The sequence below is a fragment of the Salvelinus fontinalis genome, chromosome 21 (assembly GCF_029448725.1).
Source record: "Salvelinus fontinalis isolate EN_2023a chromosome 21, ASM2944872v1, whole genome shotgun sequence".
Classification (NCBI taxonomy): Eukaryota; Metazoa; Chordata; class Actinopteri; order Salmoniformes; family Salmonidae; genus Salvelinus; species Salvelinus fontinalis.
In genome coordinates, this window is record NC_074685.1 from 44,506,024 (window position 1) to 44,525,526 (window position 19,503).

The following is a 19,503-nucleotide window of genomic DNA, read 5'->3' on the forward strand; positions in this document are numbered from 1 at the left end:
TTTTCTCTCTCTACTAGCCTGGTGGTCCAGTGTGTTAGTGTTCTCTCTCTCTACTAGCCTGGTATTCCAGTGTGTTAGTGTTCTCTCTCTACTAGCCTGGTGGTCCAGTGTGTTAGTGTTCTCTCTCTACTAGCCTGGTGGTCCAGTGTGTTAGTGTTCTGTCTCTACTAGCCTGGTGGTCCAGTGTGTTAGTGTTCTCTCTCTCTACTAGCCTGGTGGTCCAGTGTGTTAGTGTTCTCTCTCTACTAGCCTGGTGGTCCAGTGTGTTAGTGTTTTCTCTCTCTACTAGCCTGGTGGTCCAGTGTGTTAGTTTTCTCTCTCTACTAGCCTGGTGGTCCAGTGTGTTAGTGTTCTCTCTCTCTACTAGCCTGGTGGTCCAGTGTGTTAGTGTTCTCTCTCTCTACTATCCTGGTGGTCCAGTGTGTTAGTGTTCTCTCTCTCTACTAGCCTGGTGGTCCAGTGTGTTAGTGTTCTCTCTCTACTAGCCTGGTGGTCCAGTGTGTTAGTGTTCTCTCTCTCTACTAGCCTGGTGGTTCAGTGTGTTAGTGTTCTCTCTCTACTAGCCTGGTGGTCCAGTGTGTTAGTGTTCTCTCTCTCTACTAGCCTAGTGGTCCAGTGTGTTAGTGTTCTCTCTCTACTAGCCTGGTGGTCCAGTGTGTTAGTGTTCTCTCTCTACTAGCCTGGTGGTCCAGTGTGTTAGTGTTCTCTCTCTACTAGCCTGGTGGTCCAGTGTGTTAGTGTTCTCTCTCTCTACTAGCCTGGTGGTCCAGTGTGTTAGTGTTCTGTCTCTACTAGTCTGGTGGTCCAGTGTGTTAGTGTTCTCTCTCTACTAGTCTGGTGGTCCAGTGTGTTAGTGTTCTCTCTCTACTAGCCTGGTGGTCCAGTGTGTTAGTGTTCTCTCTCTACTAGCCTGGTGGTCCAGTGTGTTAGTGTTCTCTCTCTACTAGCCTGGTGGTCCAGTGTGTTAGTGTTCTCTCTCTACTAGCCTGGTGGTCCAGTGTGTTAGTGTTCTCTCTCTACTAGCCTGGTGGTCCAGTATGTTAGTGTTCTCTCTCTACTAGCCTGGTGGTCCAGTGTGTTAGTGTTCTCTCTCTACTAGGCTGGTGGTCCAGTGTGTTAGTGTTCTCTCTCTCTACTAGCCTGGTGGTCCAGTGTGTTAGTGTTCTCTCTCTACTAGCCTGGTGGTCCAGTGTGTTAGTGTTCTGTCTCTACTAGCCTGGTGGTTCAGTGTGTTAGTGTTCTCTCTCTCTACTAGCCTGGTGGTCCAGTGTGTTAGTGTTCTCTCTCTACTAGCCTGGTGGTCCAGTGTGTTAGTGTTTTCTCTCTCTACTAGCCTGGTGGTCCAGTGTGTTAGTTTTCTCTCTCTCTACTAGCCTGGTGGTCCAGTGTGTTAGTTTTCTCTCTCTACTAGCCTGGTGGTCCAGTGTGTTAGTGTTCTCTCTCTCTACTAGCCTGGTATTCCAGTGTGTTAGTGTTCTCTCTCTACTAGCCTGGTGGTCCAGTGTGTTAGTGTTCTCTCTCTACTAGCCTGGTGGTCCAGTGTGTTAGTGTTCTGTCTCTACTAGCCTGGTGGTCCAGTGTGTTAGTGTTCTCTCTCTCTACTAGCCTGGTGGTCCAGTGTGTTAGTGTTCTCTCTCTACTAGCCTGGTGGTCCAGTGTGTTAGTGTTTTCTCTCTCTACTAGCCTGGTGGTCCAGTGTGTTAGTTTTCTCTCTCTACTAGCCTGGTGGTCCAGTGTGTTAGTGTTCTCTCTCTCTACTAGCCTGGTGGTCCAGTGTGTTAGTGTTCTCTCTCTCTACTATCCTGGTGGTCCAGTGTGTTAGTGTTCTCTCTCTCTACTAGCCTGGTGGTCCAGTGTGTTAGTGTTTTCTCTCTACTAGCCTGGTGGTCCAGTGTGTTAGTGTTCTCTCTCTACTAGCCTGGTGGTCCAGTGTGTTAGTGTTCTCTCTCTCTACTAGCCTGGTGGTCCAGTGTGTTAGTGTTCTCTCTCTCTCTACTAGCCTGGTGGTCCAGTGTGTTAGTGTTCTCTCTCTACTAGCCTGGTGGTCCAGTGTGTTAGTGTTCTCTCTCTCTACTAGCCTGGTGGTCCAGTGTGTTAGTGCTCTAGAAACTGCTCTCTTCATTGTCCTGACAAACATCAACTGTTGATATCAAGATGTATGACATGACAACAACAGAATAGATGGCTACAGTCCATACAGTATGACAGGACAACAACAGAATAGATGGCTACAGTCCATACAGTATGACAGGACAACAACAGAATAGATGGCTACAGTCCATACAGTATGACAGGACAACAACAGAATAGATGGCTACAGTCCATACAGTATGAGACAAGGCTCCTCCCTCCCTCCCTCTCTTATTCATACTGGTTGGACTCGTATATCCTTCTTGCTCTCCATCTCTTCTCCTCACACTGACATAAGATGTCCCAGACGATCCCTCTTCCTTTCCACTGGCCATTTCTTTCACATTTTCCTCCTTCCCTCCTTCTTCTCCTCTCTTTACCTCTTCCTCCTTCTCCTCTCTTTTCTTCACCTTTCCTCTCTCCCCACCTCTCCCCACCTCTCCTCTCATTTCCTCTCTCCCCACCTCTCCTCTCCTTTCCTCTCTCCCCACCTCTCCTCTCCTTTCCTCTCTCCCCCTCTCCTCTCCTTTCCAATCTCCCCTCTCCTCACCTCTTCTGTCTTTTCTTCAACTCTCTTCACCTCTCCTTTCCTCTCCTCTCCTCTCCTCTCCTCTGCTCTTTTTACCTCTCCTCATTGGCACCAGGAAGCACCTGGCCTTAAGCCCCTGAAGGAGTTGAGCCATCTCTGTTATGGCAGGTGATGCATGTATATGCTAGATGAGTTAAGTTGGAATCCAGGGTACATTATGTTACAGTTTCCAGTAAGATAGTATAATCAACCTGTGACCTTATGTGGAATATTTAAAATGCCTGCTAAGAGAGATAGACACACACACAAATAAACACACAGCTATCTCTCTCTCTCTTTTAACACAGAGCCGGGATTGAATTGACGACATGGTTTCCATGGTAACATGGGTGAGCATGCGGGTCTGCAGCCGAGGTGGGGTGTGTGGCACATGCCTAAGCCTGTCTGTCTGCGCACAGTGTGTGTGTGTGTGTGTGTGTCTGAGCACAGTGTGTGTGTCTGCGGGAGAGAGAGAGAGCGAGCGAGAGTGTGTGTATGTGTGTGACTGTGTGTATGTGTGTGTGCCTTCATCAGTATGCAGCTGGGCAGAGTGATGCCGGTACGCCAGGCACATTCTCAGTGCAGTGGGAAAAACATAAACAAGAAAATGAAGGGAAGGGAAAAAGGGGGAAAGGAAGGGTGAAAGAGAGAGAGAGAGGACTGAAGGGTGAACGAGAGAGAGAGAGGACTGAAGGGTGAAAGAGAGAGAGAGAGGACTGAAGGGTGAAAGAGAGAGAGAGAGGACTGAAGGGTGAAAGAGAGAGAGAGAGGACTGAAGGGTGAAAGAGAGAGAGGACTGAAGGGTGAAAGAGAGAGAGGACTGAAGGGTGAAAGAGAGAGAGGACTGAAGGGTGAAAGAGAGAGAGGACTGAAGGGTGAAAGAGAGAGGGGACTGAAGGGTGAAAGAGAGAGGGGACTGAAGGGTGAAAGAGAGAGAAGACTGAAGGGTGAAAGAGAGAGAAGACTGAAGGGTGAAAGAGAGAGAGGACTGAAGGGTGAAAGCGAGAGAGGACTGAAGGGTGAAAGCGAGAGAGGACTGAAGGGTGAAAGCGAGAGAGGACTGAAGGGTGAAAGCGAGAGAGGACTGAAGGGTGAAAGCGAGAGAGGACTGAAGGGTGAAAGCGAGAGAGGACTGAAGGGTGAAAGAGAGAGAGGACTGAAGGGTGAAAGAGAGAGAGAGAGGACTGAAGGGTGAAAGAGAGAGAGAGAGGACTGAAGGGTGAAAGAGAGAGAGAGAGGACTGAAGGGTGAAAGAGAGAGAGAGAGGACTGAAGGGTGAAAGAGAGAGAGAGAGGACTGAAGGGTGAAAGAGAGAGAGAGAGGACTGAAGGGTGAAAGAGAGAGAGAGAGGACTGAAGGGTGAAAGAGAGAGAGAGAGGACTGAAGGGTGAAAGAGAGAGAGAGAGGACTGAAGGGTGAAAGAGAGAGAGAGAGGACTGAAGGGTGAAAGAGAGAGAGAGAGGACTGAAGGGTGAAAGAGAGAGAGAGAGGACTGAAGGGTGAAAGAGAGAGAGAGAGGACTGAAGGGTGAAAGAGAGAGAGAGAGGACTGAAGGGTGAAAGAGAGAGAGAGAGGACTGAAGGGTGAAAGAGAGAGAGAGAGGACTGAAGGGTGAAAGAGAGAGAGAGAGGACTGAAGGGTGAAAGAGAGAGAGAGAGGACTGAAGGGTGAAAGAGAGAGAGAGAGGACTGAAGGGTGAAAGAGAGAGAGAGAGGACTGAAGGGTGAAAGAGAGAGAGAGAGGACTGAAGGGTGAAAGAGAGAGAGAGAGGACTGAAGGGTGAAAGAGAGAGAGAGAGGACTGAAGGGTGAAAGAGAGAGAGAGAGGACTGAAGGGTGAAAGAGAGAGAGAGAGGACTGAAGGGTGAAAGAGAGAGAGATAGGACTGAAGGGTGAAAGAGAGAGAGAGAGGACTGAAGGGTGAAAGAGAGAGAGGACTGAAGGGTGAAAGAGAGAGAGGACTGAAGGGTGAAAGAGAGAGAGGACTGAAGGGTGAAAGAGAGAGAGGAATGAAGGGTGAAAGAGAGAGAGGACTGAAGGGTGAAAGAGAGAGAGGACTGAAGGGTGAAAGAGAGAGGACTGAAGGGTGAAAGAGAGAGAGAGAGGACTGAAGGGTGAAAGAGAGAGGACTGAAGGGTGAAAGAGAGAGAGAGAGGACTGAAGGGTGAAAGAGAGAGAGAGAGGACTGAAGGGTGAAAGAGAGAGAGAGAGGACTGAAGGGTGAAAGAGAGAGAGAGAGGACTGAAGGGTGAAAGAGAGAGAGAGAGGACTGAAGGGTGAAAGAGAGAGAGAGAGGACTGAAGGGTGAAAGAGAGAGAGAGAGGACTGAAGGGTGAAAGAGAGAGAGAGAGGACTGAAGGGTGAAAGAGAGAGAGAGAGGACTGAAGGGTGAAAGAGAGAGAGAGAGGACTGAAGGGTGAAAGAGAGAGAGAGAGGACTGAAGGGTGAAAGAGAGAGAGAGAGGACTGAAGGGTGAAAGAGAGAGAGAGAGGACTGAAGGGTGAAAGAGAGAGAGAGAGGACTGAAGGGTGAAAGAGAGAGAGAGAGGACTGAAGGGTGAAAGAGAGAGAGGACTGAAGGGTGAAAGAGAGAGAGGACTGAAGGGTGAAAGAGAGAGAGGACTGAAGGGTGAAAGAGAGAGAGGACTGAAGGGTGAAAGAGAGAGAGGACTGAAGGGTGAAAGAGAGAGAGAGAGGACTGAAGGGTGAAAGAGAGAGAGGACTGAAGGGTGAAAGAGAGAGAGGACTGAAGGGTGAAAGAGAGAGAGGACTGAAGGGTGAAAGAGAGAGAGGAATGAAGGGTGAAAGAGAGAGAGGACTGAAGGGTGAAAGAGAGAGAGGACTGAAGGGTGAAAGAGAGAGGACTGAAGGGTGAAAGAGAGAGAGAGAGGACTGAAGGGTGAAAGAGAGAGAGAGAGGACTGAAGGGTGAAAGAGAGAGAGAGAGGACTGAAGGGTGAAAGAGAGAGAGAGAGGACTGAAGGGTGAAAGAGAGAGAGAGAGGACTGAAGGGTGAAAGAGAGAGAGAGAGGACTGAAGGGTGAAAGAGAGAGAGAGAGGACTGAAGGGTGAAAGAGAGAGAGAGAGGACTGAAGGGTGAAAGAGAGAGAGAGAGGACTGAAGGGTGAAAGAGAGAGAGAGAGGACTGAAGGGTGAAAGAGAGAGAGGACTGAAGGGTGAAAGAGAGAGAGGACTGAAGGGTGAAAGAGAGGGAGGACTGAAGGGTGAAAGAGAGAGAGGACTGAAGGGTGAAAGAGAGGGAGGACTGAAGGGTGATGATTTCTATTCTAAAGGTCATTTCAACCATTTAGACCAAAATAAGCAACTGTAAAAGTCTCAAGGAAAAATGCTTGTATCTACAATTACAATTAAGTTGAGCACATCTCTCCCATCTCTGGCTTCAATAGCAACGTAGCTTACTACATGTCCAAGAACACTAAATAAATGCCACCAACAACATCATGACTTAGAAGTCAACGCTTCAAGGAAGATAGAAGAATGCTTATGACCTACAATTACAATAGTGTCAAGTCTATCTCATGATCACGAAAACAAGATCACTGGCATCAACTACACAAAGCTGAACATCTCAATTCCCCATACATAGTGTATCATGGAGAATGTGATATAACAGTCAAGGAGACTAGTCCTTGGTGGATTAGAGACCTGGACTTGAATGGGAGTCCATAGAGTTACCATGACATGCAGGAACAATGGTAAACAACGAAAGGATTTCAGGATTAGGTGGTGTTTCTGTATAAAGACACCAGTGTTAAGGCTGATATCCCTGGTGTTTCTGTATAAAGACACCAGTGTTAAGGCTGATATCCCTGGTGTTTCTGTATAAAGACACCAGTGTTAAGGCTGATATCCCTGGTGTTTCTGTACAAAGAGACCAGGGTTCAGGCTGATATCCCTGGTGTTTCTGTATAAAGACACCAGTGTTAAGGCTGATATCCCTGGTGTTTCTGTACAAAGAGACCAGTGTTCAGGCTGATATCCCTGGTGTTTCTGTATAAAGACACCAGTGTTAAGGCTGATATCCCTGGTGTTTCTGTAGAAAGACACCAGTGTTAAGGCTGATATCCCTGGTGTTTCTGTATAAAGAGACCAGTGTTAAGGCTGATATCCCTGGTGTTTCTGTATAAAGACACCAGTGTTAAGGCTGATATCCCTGGTGTTTCTGTATAAAGACACCAGTGTTAAGGCTGATATCCCTGGTGTTTCTGTATAAAGAGACCAGTGTTAAGGCTGATAACCCTGGTGTTTCTGTATAAAGAGACCAGTGTTTAGGCTGATATCCCTGGTGTTTCTGTATAAAGACACCAGTGTTAAGGCTGATATCCCTGGTGTTTCTGTATAAAGACACCAGTGTTCAGGCTGATATCCCTGGTGTTTCTGTATAAAGACACCAGTGTTTAGGCTGATATCCCTGGTGTTTCTGTATAAAGACACCAGTGTTAAGGCTGATATCCCTGGTGTTTCTGTATAAAGACACCAGTGTTTAGGCTGATATCCCTGGTGTTTCTGTATAAAGACACCAGTGTTCAGGCTGATATCCCTGGTGTTTCTGTATAAAGACACCAGTGTTTAGGCTGATATCCCTGGTGTTTCTGTATAAAGACACCAGTGTTTAGGCTGATATCCCTGGTGTTTCTGTATAAAGACACCAGTGTTTAGGCTGGTCTCTCTATCTGTACCTAGAAAAGCCCTCAGTCCCCACCGGAACAACAAGGGGGCTGATTGTGGTCAAAGAGGATTAGATAACTCAAACACACCCATTTGGGAGACGGAGAGAGAGACAGAGAGAGAAAGCGGACAGAGACACATATGGGCACATACTGTACATTAACACAGACAGTACAGAAACGCACGCACGCACGCACGCGCGCGCGCACACACACACACACACACACACACACACACACACACACACACACACACACACACACACACACACACACACACACACACACACACACACACACACACACACACACACACACACAGTTCTGTAAGCATGGGGGCATGAAACAAAGAGAGAACATGTAATTGTTGATAACGGACTCTGCAGATGCTTTAAGAAAAGACAACAATGTTCAAACACTAGGTGAGGAAAGGAGATACCTAGTCAGTTGCACAACTGAATGCCTGCCCTCTGAATCAGAGAGGTTCGGGGTACTGCCTTAATCCATGTCATCAGCGCCCAGAGAGCAGGTGTTCTAGGGGTTAACTACCTTGCTCAAGGGCAGAACGGCAGATTTTTCCACCTTGCCGGCTTGGAGATTCAAACAAGCAACCTTTTGGGTTGCTGTCCCAGCACTCTAACCACTAGGCTACCTGCTACACTTGTGGTGCACAAAGAGCCTACACAGACAGAGAAACAGGAAATATAATACAGAAATAAAAGGTTAACAATAAACTCTACCACTGACTGTTAATGGCAGAATTGTATATTTAATAAGAAGGGTCATGGCCCCCGTGTGGCCACTTGATAAGAGCAGGGTGCTAGCAAGGTCATGGATTCAATGCTCGCAGAGATCACATATGCATACTACAAAATGTCTGAACTCTCTGCAATGTAAGTTGCTAGGCATTAAACGTGTCTTCTAAGTGGCGTGACGGGCATCTCCAGTTGTGTCTATACTTGGCATCGGTCCAATGACCTTTAGTCTAGCAACACACACACACACACACACACACACACACACACACACACACACACACACACACACACACACACACACACACACACACACACACACACACACACACACACACAGCCATAACAACATTGGTCTGTACGTTTTTTCTATCTTCCAATCTGACTAATACAAGTTGTTGCATTGATAGGTATATATATATATGTGTTGCTGTATTTAAAACATGGAAACACATCTCACCATACACACGGCTGCTACTTTCAGCATCTGGATGACCCACAGGAATGACATCCACACACACACACACACACACACACACCACAGACGGCATCCCTCGCTGGAATAACAACAGTTGTGTGCAAGCTAGAGGTCAAACCAGAACCTGATAAAAACAGCAACAAGCCTTCTTTACACACACATTCCCTCAGACACAGTTCCCCAGAAGATGTACACACACACCGTTACAAACAGGTACCTGGTACTCACACAGAAACACATTATGCTGTCCCTCATTCCTCATCGAGACGGTCGAGCATACTGATGACATCACAATGTTATCAGCTGGAGTCTCCGGAGCCATGCCAGACTTATCAGCAGTCTCCGGAGCCATGCCAGAGAGCAGAGCAGGATGCTGCTAACGCTAGGCTAACGCTAGCCCACTTAGGTTCCCTATCCAGCACGTACATGTACTGTAGCCTGCCTACCGTGTGTACAAAACATCTGCCTGAGATTGGCTCCCTGCGACTGACATTTTGGATCTAAGTGAGAAGCTTTCCAAGAGCCTGCCTGCATGCTGCTACTGTAGCTGAGCAACTGTGGGGCAGCTTGTCTGACTTAGCTGCTCCCAGGGCAGAACACACAGGTAAACAATACATTGAACATTTACTCATGGGAGTACATAACCTAGACATAAGAGACGTACACTTCGAGAGTCGAGCTACCTAACAGCATCAACAAGCAGCCACATGTAAAGGACTGAGCAGGAAGTGGTTAAACCCAAGACAGCAGTGCTGTAAGCATGTTCATATGAACAAAGGGATTCAACCTGAAACACCCATTTTAACAATGGGATTCAAACTGAAACATCCATTTTAACAATGGGATTCAACCTGAAACATCCATTTTAACAATGGGATTCAACCTGAAACATCCATTTTAACAATGGGATTCAACCTGAAACATCCATTTTAACAATGGGATTCAACCTGAAACATCCATTTTAACAATGGCATTCAACTTGAAACACCCATTTTAACAAAGGGATTCATCCAGCAGTATTACTGTTTTCTGCTCTCCAACGAACCTCATCCTCTGCATGATAGTCAACAATATGTCCACCTGTAACCTTCATATCTGTCATGTGACTGTGGACAAGAAGAGAATAGCTCATAGGTGAAAGGTACTGAGTGCAGTGCAGTTGTACTAGGAAGTATTTCTTAACTCATAGATTAAATTAAGTTCTGTGAATATTTTGTCTGGTACACTAAATGAGCACTGCGTATATGGGCGCAATAATATCATATGGGGGGTGTAGTAATATCATATGGGTGGTGCTGTAATATCATATGGGTGGTGTAGTAATATCATATGGGTGGTGCTGTAATATAATATGGGTTGTGTTGTAATATAATATGGGTGTTGTAATATCATATGGGTGGTGTAGTAATATCATATGGGTGGTGTAGTAATATCATATGGGTGGTGTAGTAATATCATATGGGTGGTGTAGTAATATCATATGGGTGGTGCTGTAATATCATATGGGTGGTGCTGTAATATCATATGGGTGCTGAAGTAATATCATATGGGTGGTCGGGTAATATCATATGGGTGGTGTAGTAATATAATTTGGGTGCTGAAGTAATATCATATGGGTGCTCAGTTAATATCATATGGGTGATGCTGTAATATCCTATGGGTGTGGTAATATCATATGGGTGGTACAGTAATATCATCTGGGTAGTTAAGTATTATTATATGGGTGGTGAAGTAATATCATATCGGTTGTGTTGTAATATAATATGGGTGGTGTAGTAATATCATATGGCTGATGATGTAATATCCTATGGGTGTGGTAATATCATATGGGTGGTACAGTAATATCATCTGGGTAGTTGGGAATTATTATATGGGTGGTGAAGTAATATCATATGGGTTGTGTTGTAATATCATATGGGTGGTGTGATATCATATGGATGTGTAATATCATATGGGTGGTGTAATATCACAAGGGTGGTCGGGTAAAATCATATGGGTTGTGTTGTAATATAATATGGGTGGTGTAGTAATATCATATGGATGGTGTAATATCATATGGGTGGTGTAGTAATATCATATGGGTGGTGTGAATATCATGTGGGTGGTGTAATATCATATGGGTGGCCGGGTAATATCATATGGATTGTGTTGTAATATAATATGGGTGTTGTAATATAATATGGGTGGTTGGGTAATATCATATATGGGTGGTATAGTAATATCATATGGGTGGTGTAATTTCATGTGGGTGGTTGGGTAATATCATATGGGTTGAGTTGTAATATCCTATGGGTGGTGTAATATCCTATGGGTGGTGTAATATCATATGGGTGGTCAGGTAATATCATATGGGTTGTGTTGTAATATAATATGGGTGGTGTAACAATATCATATGGGTGGTGTAATATCATATGGGTGGTGTAATATCATATGCAGGATATTTTTAACGGTCAGATTTTTAACTTGAGTTATACCCGTAGGCTGTAGTTGTGTTATGTTGTATATCTCATGATGGTGCTGATGTTCTTTATATCTCAGTGTTTAATTGGGCTCAGAGAGAGGGATGTGACTGGGCACTCACGATCACACTCTGTGTCCTCCTCTCCATCCCACTTTAAGACATAGACCTTGGTCCCAGACCCTGTAGGTCTACTGTAAAGCGCTATCTCAAAACCAAATCCACTACCCAACGCCATGCCCACAGACCTATGGCAGTTCACCCAAAGACTTACGGGAGTATTGTCTAGATAGTCTGAGTAGTAATAATTAGTTAGATAGTGGTCTTGTCTAGATAGTCTGAGTAGTATTAATTAGTTAGATAGTGGTCATACCTTGGTGGAGGCCATCTCGCTGACAGAGTGTCTGGTCTGCAGGGTCTCCAGCTGGTCCAGGCACCAGTCCAGCTCCTCCAGCGTCTCTGTGGCCAGCTTCTGGTAGGCCTCCTCTGGAGGGGGGAGACAGGGGACGGAGGAAAGGGGAACAGGGGGTAGGGGGACGGGGACAGGTAGGGGTGGTGAGTGGTGGTGGTCAGTTTTGAGGCGTTTGACAGGGGTGTGCGATGTCATCTCTTGCGTTTCGTCGGTGGTGATGCCATAGACGAGTGCAATGCCCGGGTTGCCAGAGTGGATGCATAGGTGACTCTTCATGGTTAGAGGGGCTTGAAGAGCAAAAAGTGTCTACGGTGATAATAGCTTCCCCACAGAGATATTGAACAGGGGAAAATACTTGTCTCTGAGATGGTCTCTGGCTGTAGCTAAGTATCTTTCATAACCCTGAAAGTGTCAACAATCACCCTTCTGTCCCTCTCTCAGTCCTCCAGAGAGTAGTTACAGTAGTAGTAGAAGTAGTTCTAGAATCCCAAGAAGAGAAAGTTCCACAGAGTGTAGTTCTGGTATCCACAATGGACCATTCTACAATCCAGAGTGAGACGTTTTAGAATCCACAACATACAGTTCTAGAATCCACAGTTCTAACATCTAGGGGAAGTTCCACAGTGTCACACTAAACGAGTCCAGCCTTGCAAAAGCCTTGATGGGAAAGCACAGCCCCATGCTCCACGAACTGAAAACCAAAAAACACACATGGAATCCAAACGCCTACACACAAATCTTTTGACGGTCCGGACAGAGTTGTGCTCTATCCAACCCAGAGGATTCCCAGATTTGGGATAGCAGGAAAATCCGTCTCACACATCTCTACATGATCAACACTCTTCCCAGGGATATCCAGAAGGAAAAACAGGAAAACTTCCTCAGCCTACCGTGATGAGGAGTCATCGACAAAGGAGGTCTAAGACAAAGCCAAGACCCCCCTTCCAAACACACACACACACACACACACACCTCCTCCTCTAAAGACAGAGAACCCCATTCGTAGCCCACAGAAACACACACACACACACGGTTGAGTTTATTTTCTGTCTCAAATCCCCTGTCCTCCCTGCAGCGATGACACAATGACGATGACCACTGCTCTGACAGACAGATGGACGGTCAGACAGATGGAGAGAAATGTCCAAGCGGGTCTGACTGTGGTTAAAGCAATACGTCAATAGGAGAGATGGCTGACTCAAAAAGCATGAGTTGAAAACGCTTGCTTCCTGTGAAAACACTGCTCAGCACACAAGAAGAGCCGGACTGGAGTAACAGACTACCCGGACTGGACTGGAGTCACAGGTTCAGTTCTGAGCCCCTAAACACTGATACAGGGTCAGATGTCTACTGAACCCCCTCCAATGGTTAAAGTTGGTATATAGTTGGTGTAATCTGTAGTTAGGTTAGTATCTAACGGTTAAGGTTGATGGCTATGTCCTGTTCAAAGACTTCGCATCCTTCCTTCTTCCCTTCCTTGACGTAATCACTAAGCCATGATTTAACCTATCCAATCATGTTCTAGATCAGTGATATGACTATATGACTTGTGGTTCTGACTATAAAAACAGACAAAGAAAACATGATGACAAACACATAAGCACGCACACAGACACTCACTGAGAGTATTCTGCCAGTGGGATTATGAATAGTAGTCAGTCAAGCTGAATCTCCTCATGATTAATCCTCATTAGGAAATGATGCAGGGGTATTTCCGCTCAGCCACATATTCCCGGTGTTTTTACCTAATCCTGGATCAGGACAGACAACACTCTAGTCATCTGGAAATGTTCTAAATCGAAGATTTGTGGTGGAGCTTAGTTACGCTGCTAAACATATGAATGCTGCTATGTGTTGAGTTGTTTTAAGTTGTGTATATATATACTGTATATATATTGCTTATGGGGCTCCTGAGTGGCGCAGTGGTCTAAGACACTGCATCTCAGTACAAGAAGCATCACTGCAGTACCTGGTTAGAATCTAGGCTGCATCCCATCTGGCCGTGATTGGGCGGCTCACAGTTGGCCCAGCATCGTCTGGGTTTGGCCGGGGTAGGCTGTCATTGTAAATAAGAATTTGTTCTTAACTGTAGGTTGTGGTGCTGGTGTTACAGTATGCTAGGCTGACTCTGTGAATGGCACCTTGTGTTCAGTATGTCTGCCTGTAGATGTGATGTCATGGGCTTGCACAGTGTTTGGGTAACCTCTCTGTGACTCATGTGATGGACAATGAAAGAGTAAGTGAAAGGAGGACAGAGCTACAAAGAGACAGAGTAGAAAACAAAAATGCATCTCTCTCTCTGGATCCCTCCTTTCTCTTAGCCTTTGCTTGCATCTCCATCACCATCTTTGTTTCTCTCCCCCTCTCTGCATTCTCCTCATCTCTCTTCCCTTTTCTATATATTTATTTCTCTCGCACAAATGGCTGTGCAGACAGTCAGTGGCTGGGCTGGGGGGTTTCAGAAGCTTAAAAACAGGGGTCATCTTGAAGCAGGGGTCCTCTGTCCTTGCTGACAACATCTCCTATGACGTCAATAGCATCTCTCTCTCTCTCTCTGTCCTTCAAATGGCTGTGCAGACAGTGAGTGGCTGGGCTGGGGGGTTTCAGAAGCTTAAAAACAGGGGTCCTCTTGAAGCAGGGTCCTCTGTCCTTGCTGACAACATCTCCTATGACGTCAATGGCATTCTTCTCCTGCTCAGCGAGACACACCGGGCCCGCCCCTCTCAGGGAAACGGCAAGGGCTCATGCTAAACCCTGGACCGGAGCTATAGAGGATCAGGAGTCCCAAGCAATTGTCAATAAAACAATGGTGCTTGGTAGAATTAGCTAACGGACTAGTTAGTAAGCTAGCTCGGGGTTTCCCATATCTCTACCAAAGTTCCCCTAGTCAATCCCTTATTTGATGTAGACTGCAGTAGTAGCACATCCCTGATTAGTTGACCAGTTGAATCAGGTGTGCTAGTACTGGAAGAGATCTAATACTGTGTATGGGTAGTCTAGGAGAGGTTTGGGAAACACTACCATAGGGGACGGACATGTATGGGCCCCGTAAATTGAAGACTTCCACTGCTTTTCAGATTGCTGATAACATTTAACAGAAATATGTCTTCATCCGTGTTTGATGGAAGACAACAGGGGTATGGTAATTGAATAAGGCGACATATGATCAACTGATGAATTCATGAAGACATCTGACTTAGAATAATATTTTTCTTTATGAATCTAATTAAACTTACAGTAAGTCTTGGGGTCACCAGCATCGACACATATACATTAATTAATCCCAACCTCAGCATTGATGTTATTAGGCAACATGGTCACATATTTTTGGTATCCTTGGAAATAAAGAGGGTGGCTATTTTTAGTTCTAAATAAACACCATATAAGTGGACGCCCCTTCAAATTAGTGGATTCGGCTATTTCAGCCACACCCGTTGCTGACAGGTGTATAAAATTGAGCACACAGCCATGCAATCTCCATAGAAAAACAATGGCAGTAGAATGGCCTTACTGAAGAGCTCAGTGACTTTCAATGTGGTACGGGTCATAGGATGACACCTTTCCAACAAATTAGTTCATCAAATGTATGCCCTGCTAGAGCTGCGCTGGTAAAAAGGGCTTCATAAATACATCTGATTTGATTTGTTAATGTGAAGTGGAAACATCTAGGAACAACAACGGCTCAGCCGCAAAGTGGTAGGCCACACAAGCTCACAGAAAGAGACCGGCGAGTGCTGAAGCGTGTAGCTTGTAAAAATCATCTGTCCTCGGTTGCAACACTGACTACCGAGTTCCAAACTGCCTCTGGAAGCAACGTCAGTCCAAGAACTGTTCGTCGGGAGCTTCAGCTGCACACAAGCCTAAGAGGGCTTGTGGGGTGGCAGGTAGCCTAGTGGTTAGAGCATTGGGCCAGTAACAAAAAGGTCGCTAGATTGAATCCCCAAGCTGGGGCTGTTTTTCAGGGTTTGGGCTGGGCCCCTTTGTTCCAGTGAAGGGAAATCTCAACACTACAGCATACGATGACATTCTAGACGATTCTGTGTTTCCAACTTTGTGGCAACAGTTTGGGGAAGGCCCTTTCCTGTTTCAGCATGACAATGCCCCCATGAAAAAAGCGAGGTCCATACAGAAATGGTTTGTCGAGATCGGTGTGGAAGAACTTGACTGGCCTGCACAGAGCCCTGACCTCAACCCCATCTAACACCTTTGGGATGAATTGGAACGCTGACTGTGACCCAGGCCTAATTGCCCAACATAAGTGCCCGACCTCACTAATGCTCTTGTGGCTGAATGGAAGCAAGTTCCCGCAGCAATGTTCCAACATCTAGTGGAAAGCCTTCCCAGAAGAGTGGAGGCTGTTATAGCAGCAAAGGGGGGACCAACTCCATTTTAATGCCCATGATTTTGGAATGAGATGCTCGCGAGCCTTCACAACTTTTGGCCATGAAGTCTAGTCTAGAGCTCCTCCTCCACATAATCAAGTCGAATCAATTAGTATTAGCGGGTGCCAAGGATCAAGCTGGGTCTTGATTATTCTGGTTAATGAACTAGAATGGTACCATTACTTTTCCCAGTGGCTTTTTTTACAGATCCAATACAACTTCATTATGCAACAACGGAAATGGCACAGGTACAAAACACACATGCATGCACACAAACTTTAGAACTTCACAAGCCCTGTGTCGGTCACCTATGCTAGAGACACCAGCGTGGGATCATTAGGTTGTTCATGATAGCCCTACAATAACATGGCAAGTGGTATTCAAGCTCAAATCTGTATTACAGTCATGCAGGAGTGAAAAAAACAGCTGAGTTAAGACAAGAAACCAATCTTAAAGACCAGTGTATTACTGTCCTTTGAATCATCAACTTTAAAGATGCTTTAGAAAGCACAATGTGTAAAACATGCTCTTTGTCTCCCTCTGCTGTATACATCTGGTACTGGTGTTGCAGTACCAACGCCATCACACACCATGTTTTTTTTTTTTTTTTCACCTTTATTTAACCAGGTAGGCAAATTGAGAACACGTTCTCATTTACAATTGCGACCTGGCCAAGATAAAGCAAAGCAGTTCGACACATACAACAACACATAGTTACACATGGAGTAAAACAAACATACAGTCAATAATAAAGTGAAAAATAAGTCTATATACAATATGAGCAAGTGAGGTGAGATAAGGGAGGTGAAGGCAAACAAAATATATATATAAATAAATAAAAATATAAAAAGGCCATGGTGGCGAAGTAAATACAATATAGCAAGTAAAAAAAACACTGGAATGGTTGGTTTGCAGTGGAAGAAGGTGCAAAGTAGAGATAGAAATAATGGGGTGCAAAGGAGCAAAATAAATAAATACAGTAGGTAAAGAGGTAGTTGTTTGGGCTAAATTATAGATGGGCTATGTACAGGTGCAGTAATCTATGAGCTGCTCTGACAGCTGGTGCTTAAAGCTAGTGAGGGAGATAAGTGTTTCCAGTTTCAGAGATTTTTGTAGTTCGTTCCAGTCATTGGCAGCAGAGAACTGGAAGGAAAGGCGGCCAAAGGAGGAGTTGGCTTTGGGGATGACCAGTGAAATATACCTGCTGGAGCACGTGCTATGCGTGGGTGCTGCTATGATGACCAGTGAGCTGAGATAAGGCAGGGCTTTACCTAGCAAAGACTTATAGATGACCTGGAGCCAGTTGGTCTGGCGACAAATATGAAGTGAGGGCCAGCCAATGAGAGCATACAGGGTGCAGTGGTGGGTAGTATATGGGGCTTTGGTGACAAAACGGATGGCACTGTGATAGACTACATCCATGTTGCTGAGTAGAGTGTTGGAGGCTATTTTGTAAATGACGTCGCCGATGTCAAGGATTGGTAGGATAGTCAGTTTTACGAGGGTATGTTTGGCAGCATGAGTGAAGGATGCTTTGTTGCGAAATAGGAAGCCAATTCTAGATTTAATTTTGGATTGGAGATGCTTAATGTGAGCCTGGAAGGAGAGTTTACAGTCTAACCAGACACCCTAGGTATTGATTGACATGACATGATTGGGTAAGTGAAAGCCTATTAACCAATCCAGCCCTCTCAGATCCAGATCTGAAATCATTGCAAGGAATGAAGGAAGGAATGCAGGATGCACTGTATCAGAACCGAGCCAGATGTGTTCCCTGTCATATGACAAACCAACAAGACGGGGTCTTGTTCATTAGGCACCAAACAGAATAAAACTGACGTAAAGAAGGAGCGACTACCTGGACTTATCTGATAAGAAATGCTAATTCCCTGTTTTCAGTTGCAAAAACGTTTTCCGTCGCGTGCTCTTATGAACACGACACTGGACTGAGGCCAACCAAAACGTTGTCCTCTGGCACGGCTCAATAGCAAATGTTCCCACACACAAACACTTCAGAGGATCAGCGTCCAACCCAATGAAACGCAGGCATGCATTCCAAGTTCAAAGTGGACAATAGAAGCCTCAAAAACATGTAAGTCCATGCACATGAGTTTTACTCAGAAAACTGGGAAGTGGAGTCCTCCTTCTGTAACCAAACTTATTTCCTTATTTTACTGGACAACAACACAGAAATGTATTGTATATGCTACCGCAATGCCCGCTGGAAGACGTTTGTAGATTACCTATGATGCCCACGGAGGAAAATGGTTGAAGTCAATTCAACTCACTACATTGCACTTGTGATTGAAAGAGTTCACTCAGCATCTTCATGTGAAAGAAAGCAATTGTCAGTCCACAGAAAGAGGTCCGCTGTCATATCAGTCCACAGAAAGAAGTCCGCTGTCATATCAGTCCACAGAAAGAGGTCCGCTGTCATATCAGTCCACAGAAAGAAGTCCGCTGTCATATCAGTCCACAGAAAGAGGTCCGCTGTCATATCAGTCCACAGAAAGAGGTCCGCTGTCATATCAGTCCACAGAAAGAGGTCCGCTGTCATATCAGTCCACAGAAAGAGGTCCGCTGTCATATCAGTCCACAGAAAGAAGTCCGCTGTCATATCAGTCCACAGAAAGAGGTCCGCTGTCATATCAGTCCACAGAAAGAGGTTCGCTGTCATATCAGTCCACAGAAAGAGGTCCGCTGTCATATCAGTCCACAGAAAGAGGTCCGCTGTCATATCAGTTCACTTGGTTGCAGTACCACGTGTGTGTGTGTGTGTGTGTGTGTGTGTGTGTGTGTGTGTGTGTGTGTGTGTGTGTGTGTGTGTGTGTGTGTGTGTGTGTGTGTGTGTGTGTGTGTGTGTGTGTGTGTGTGTGTGTGTGTGTGTGTGTGCGTGTTGGTCTTACCTGAGAAAGAGGACTTGGTGATGGGTGGTTGTTGGTTACACATAGGGGACCGCCTGTTAAAGGTAACCACAGAGAAATAAGGGTTTGATCAGGGATGTCTTTCCCTCTCACTCTTTCTCTCTCTGTCTGTCTCTGTCTCACCCCCCACCCTCTCTCTCACTCACTCACTCATTCATTTTAGCAATACACTACAATGAATATACTCACTTGTTTGAGGCTCTGTCTTGTTGCAAGTTGGTTAGTGCAGCAAAGTTATTCCGTACCGTTCTCAAACTAGCCAGTACCTACACAGGGTGGGGTACAGCGGGACACATCAGACACTATGTGACATCATGTCAACAGCAATAACGTCCTTAATTTATAAACAATGTCTTTGTGTACCAAAAACATGTTGGCCTTCGACATTATCTGAAGCAACTTGTACTGAGGTAAGAGTCAGGTCCCAAAAAATTATAAAGGTTTACCCAGCAGGCAAAATTTGCTATATGGTTTAATGATGTCATTTTAACCAGTTTTGCCCACTGTGGCAAAAGTGAAAGTGGAGCACATGGGCACTGACCTGTGCAAATGGTGTGACTATCAAGTCGTCGCCATGGCTGTAAGAGAGGAAGAGGAAGAGGAAGATGGTGTATTTACAATGTGAAAGCATACACATCCGGGTCCTCCTATCTCATTGGAAAAAGAAAGGTGAGGAAAATCAAGTTCATGTTAAGATATCACATGCATTTG

The 19,503-nt window shown here is 45.5% G+C and overlaps 1 protein-coding gene across 8 annotated transcripts in view; it reads right to left on the minus strand.

Annotated features, from left to right (window-relative positions):
* The window catches only part of LOC129818988 (cAMP-specific 3',5'-cyclic phosphodiesterase 4D-like), a 325,770-nt gene that overhangs the window by 40,127 nt on the left and 266,140 nt on the right, over positions 1–19,503 (minus strand). For 7 of the 8 annotated variants that reach the window (XM_055875412.1, XM_055875416.1, XM_055875417.1 and 4 more), the window contains 4 exons: positions 19,334–19,370; positions 18,982–19,058; positions 18,775–18,827; positions 11,448–11,560 (listed from right to left, as the gene is read on the minus strand). In XM_055875412.1, the coding sequence (XP_055731387.1) occupies positions 11,448–11,560; positions 18,775–18,827; positions 18,982–19,058; positions 19,334–19,370 (280 nt within the window). Of the gene's footprint in view, positions 1–8,844; positions 9,478–11,447; positions 11,561–18,774; positions 18,828–18,981; positions 19,059–19,333; positions 19,371–19,503 lie in introns of those variants that run through there. The other variant, XM_055875418.1, reaches the window with a different exon arrangement.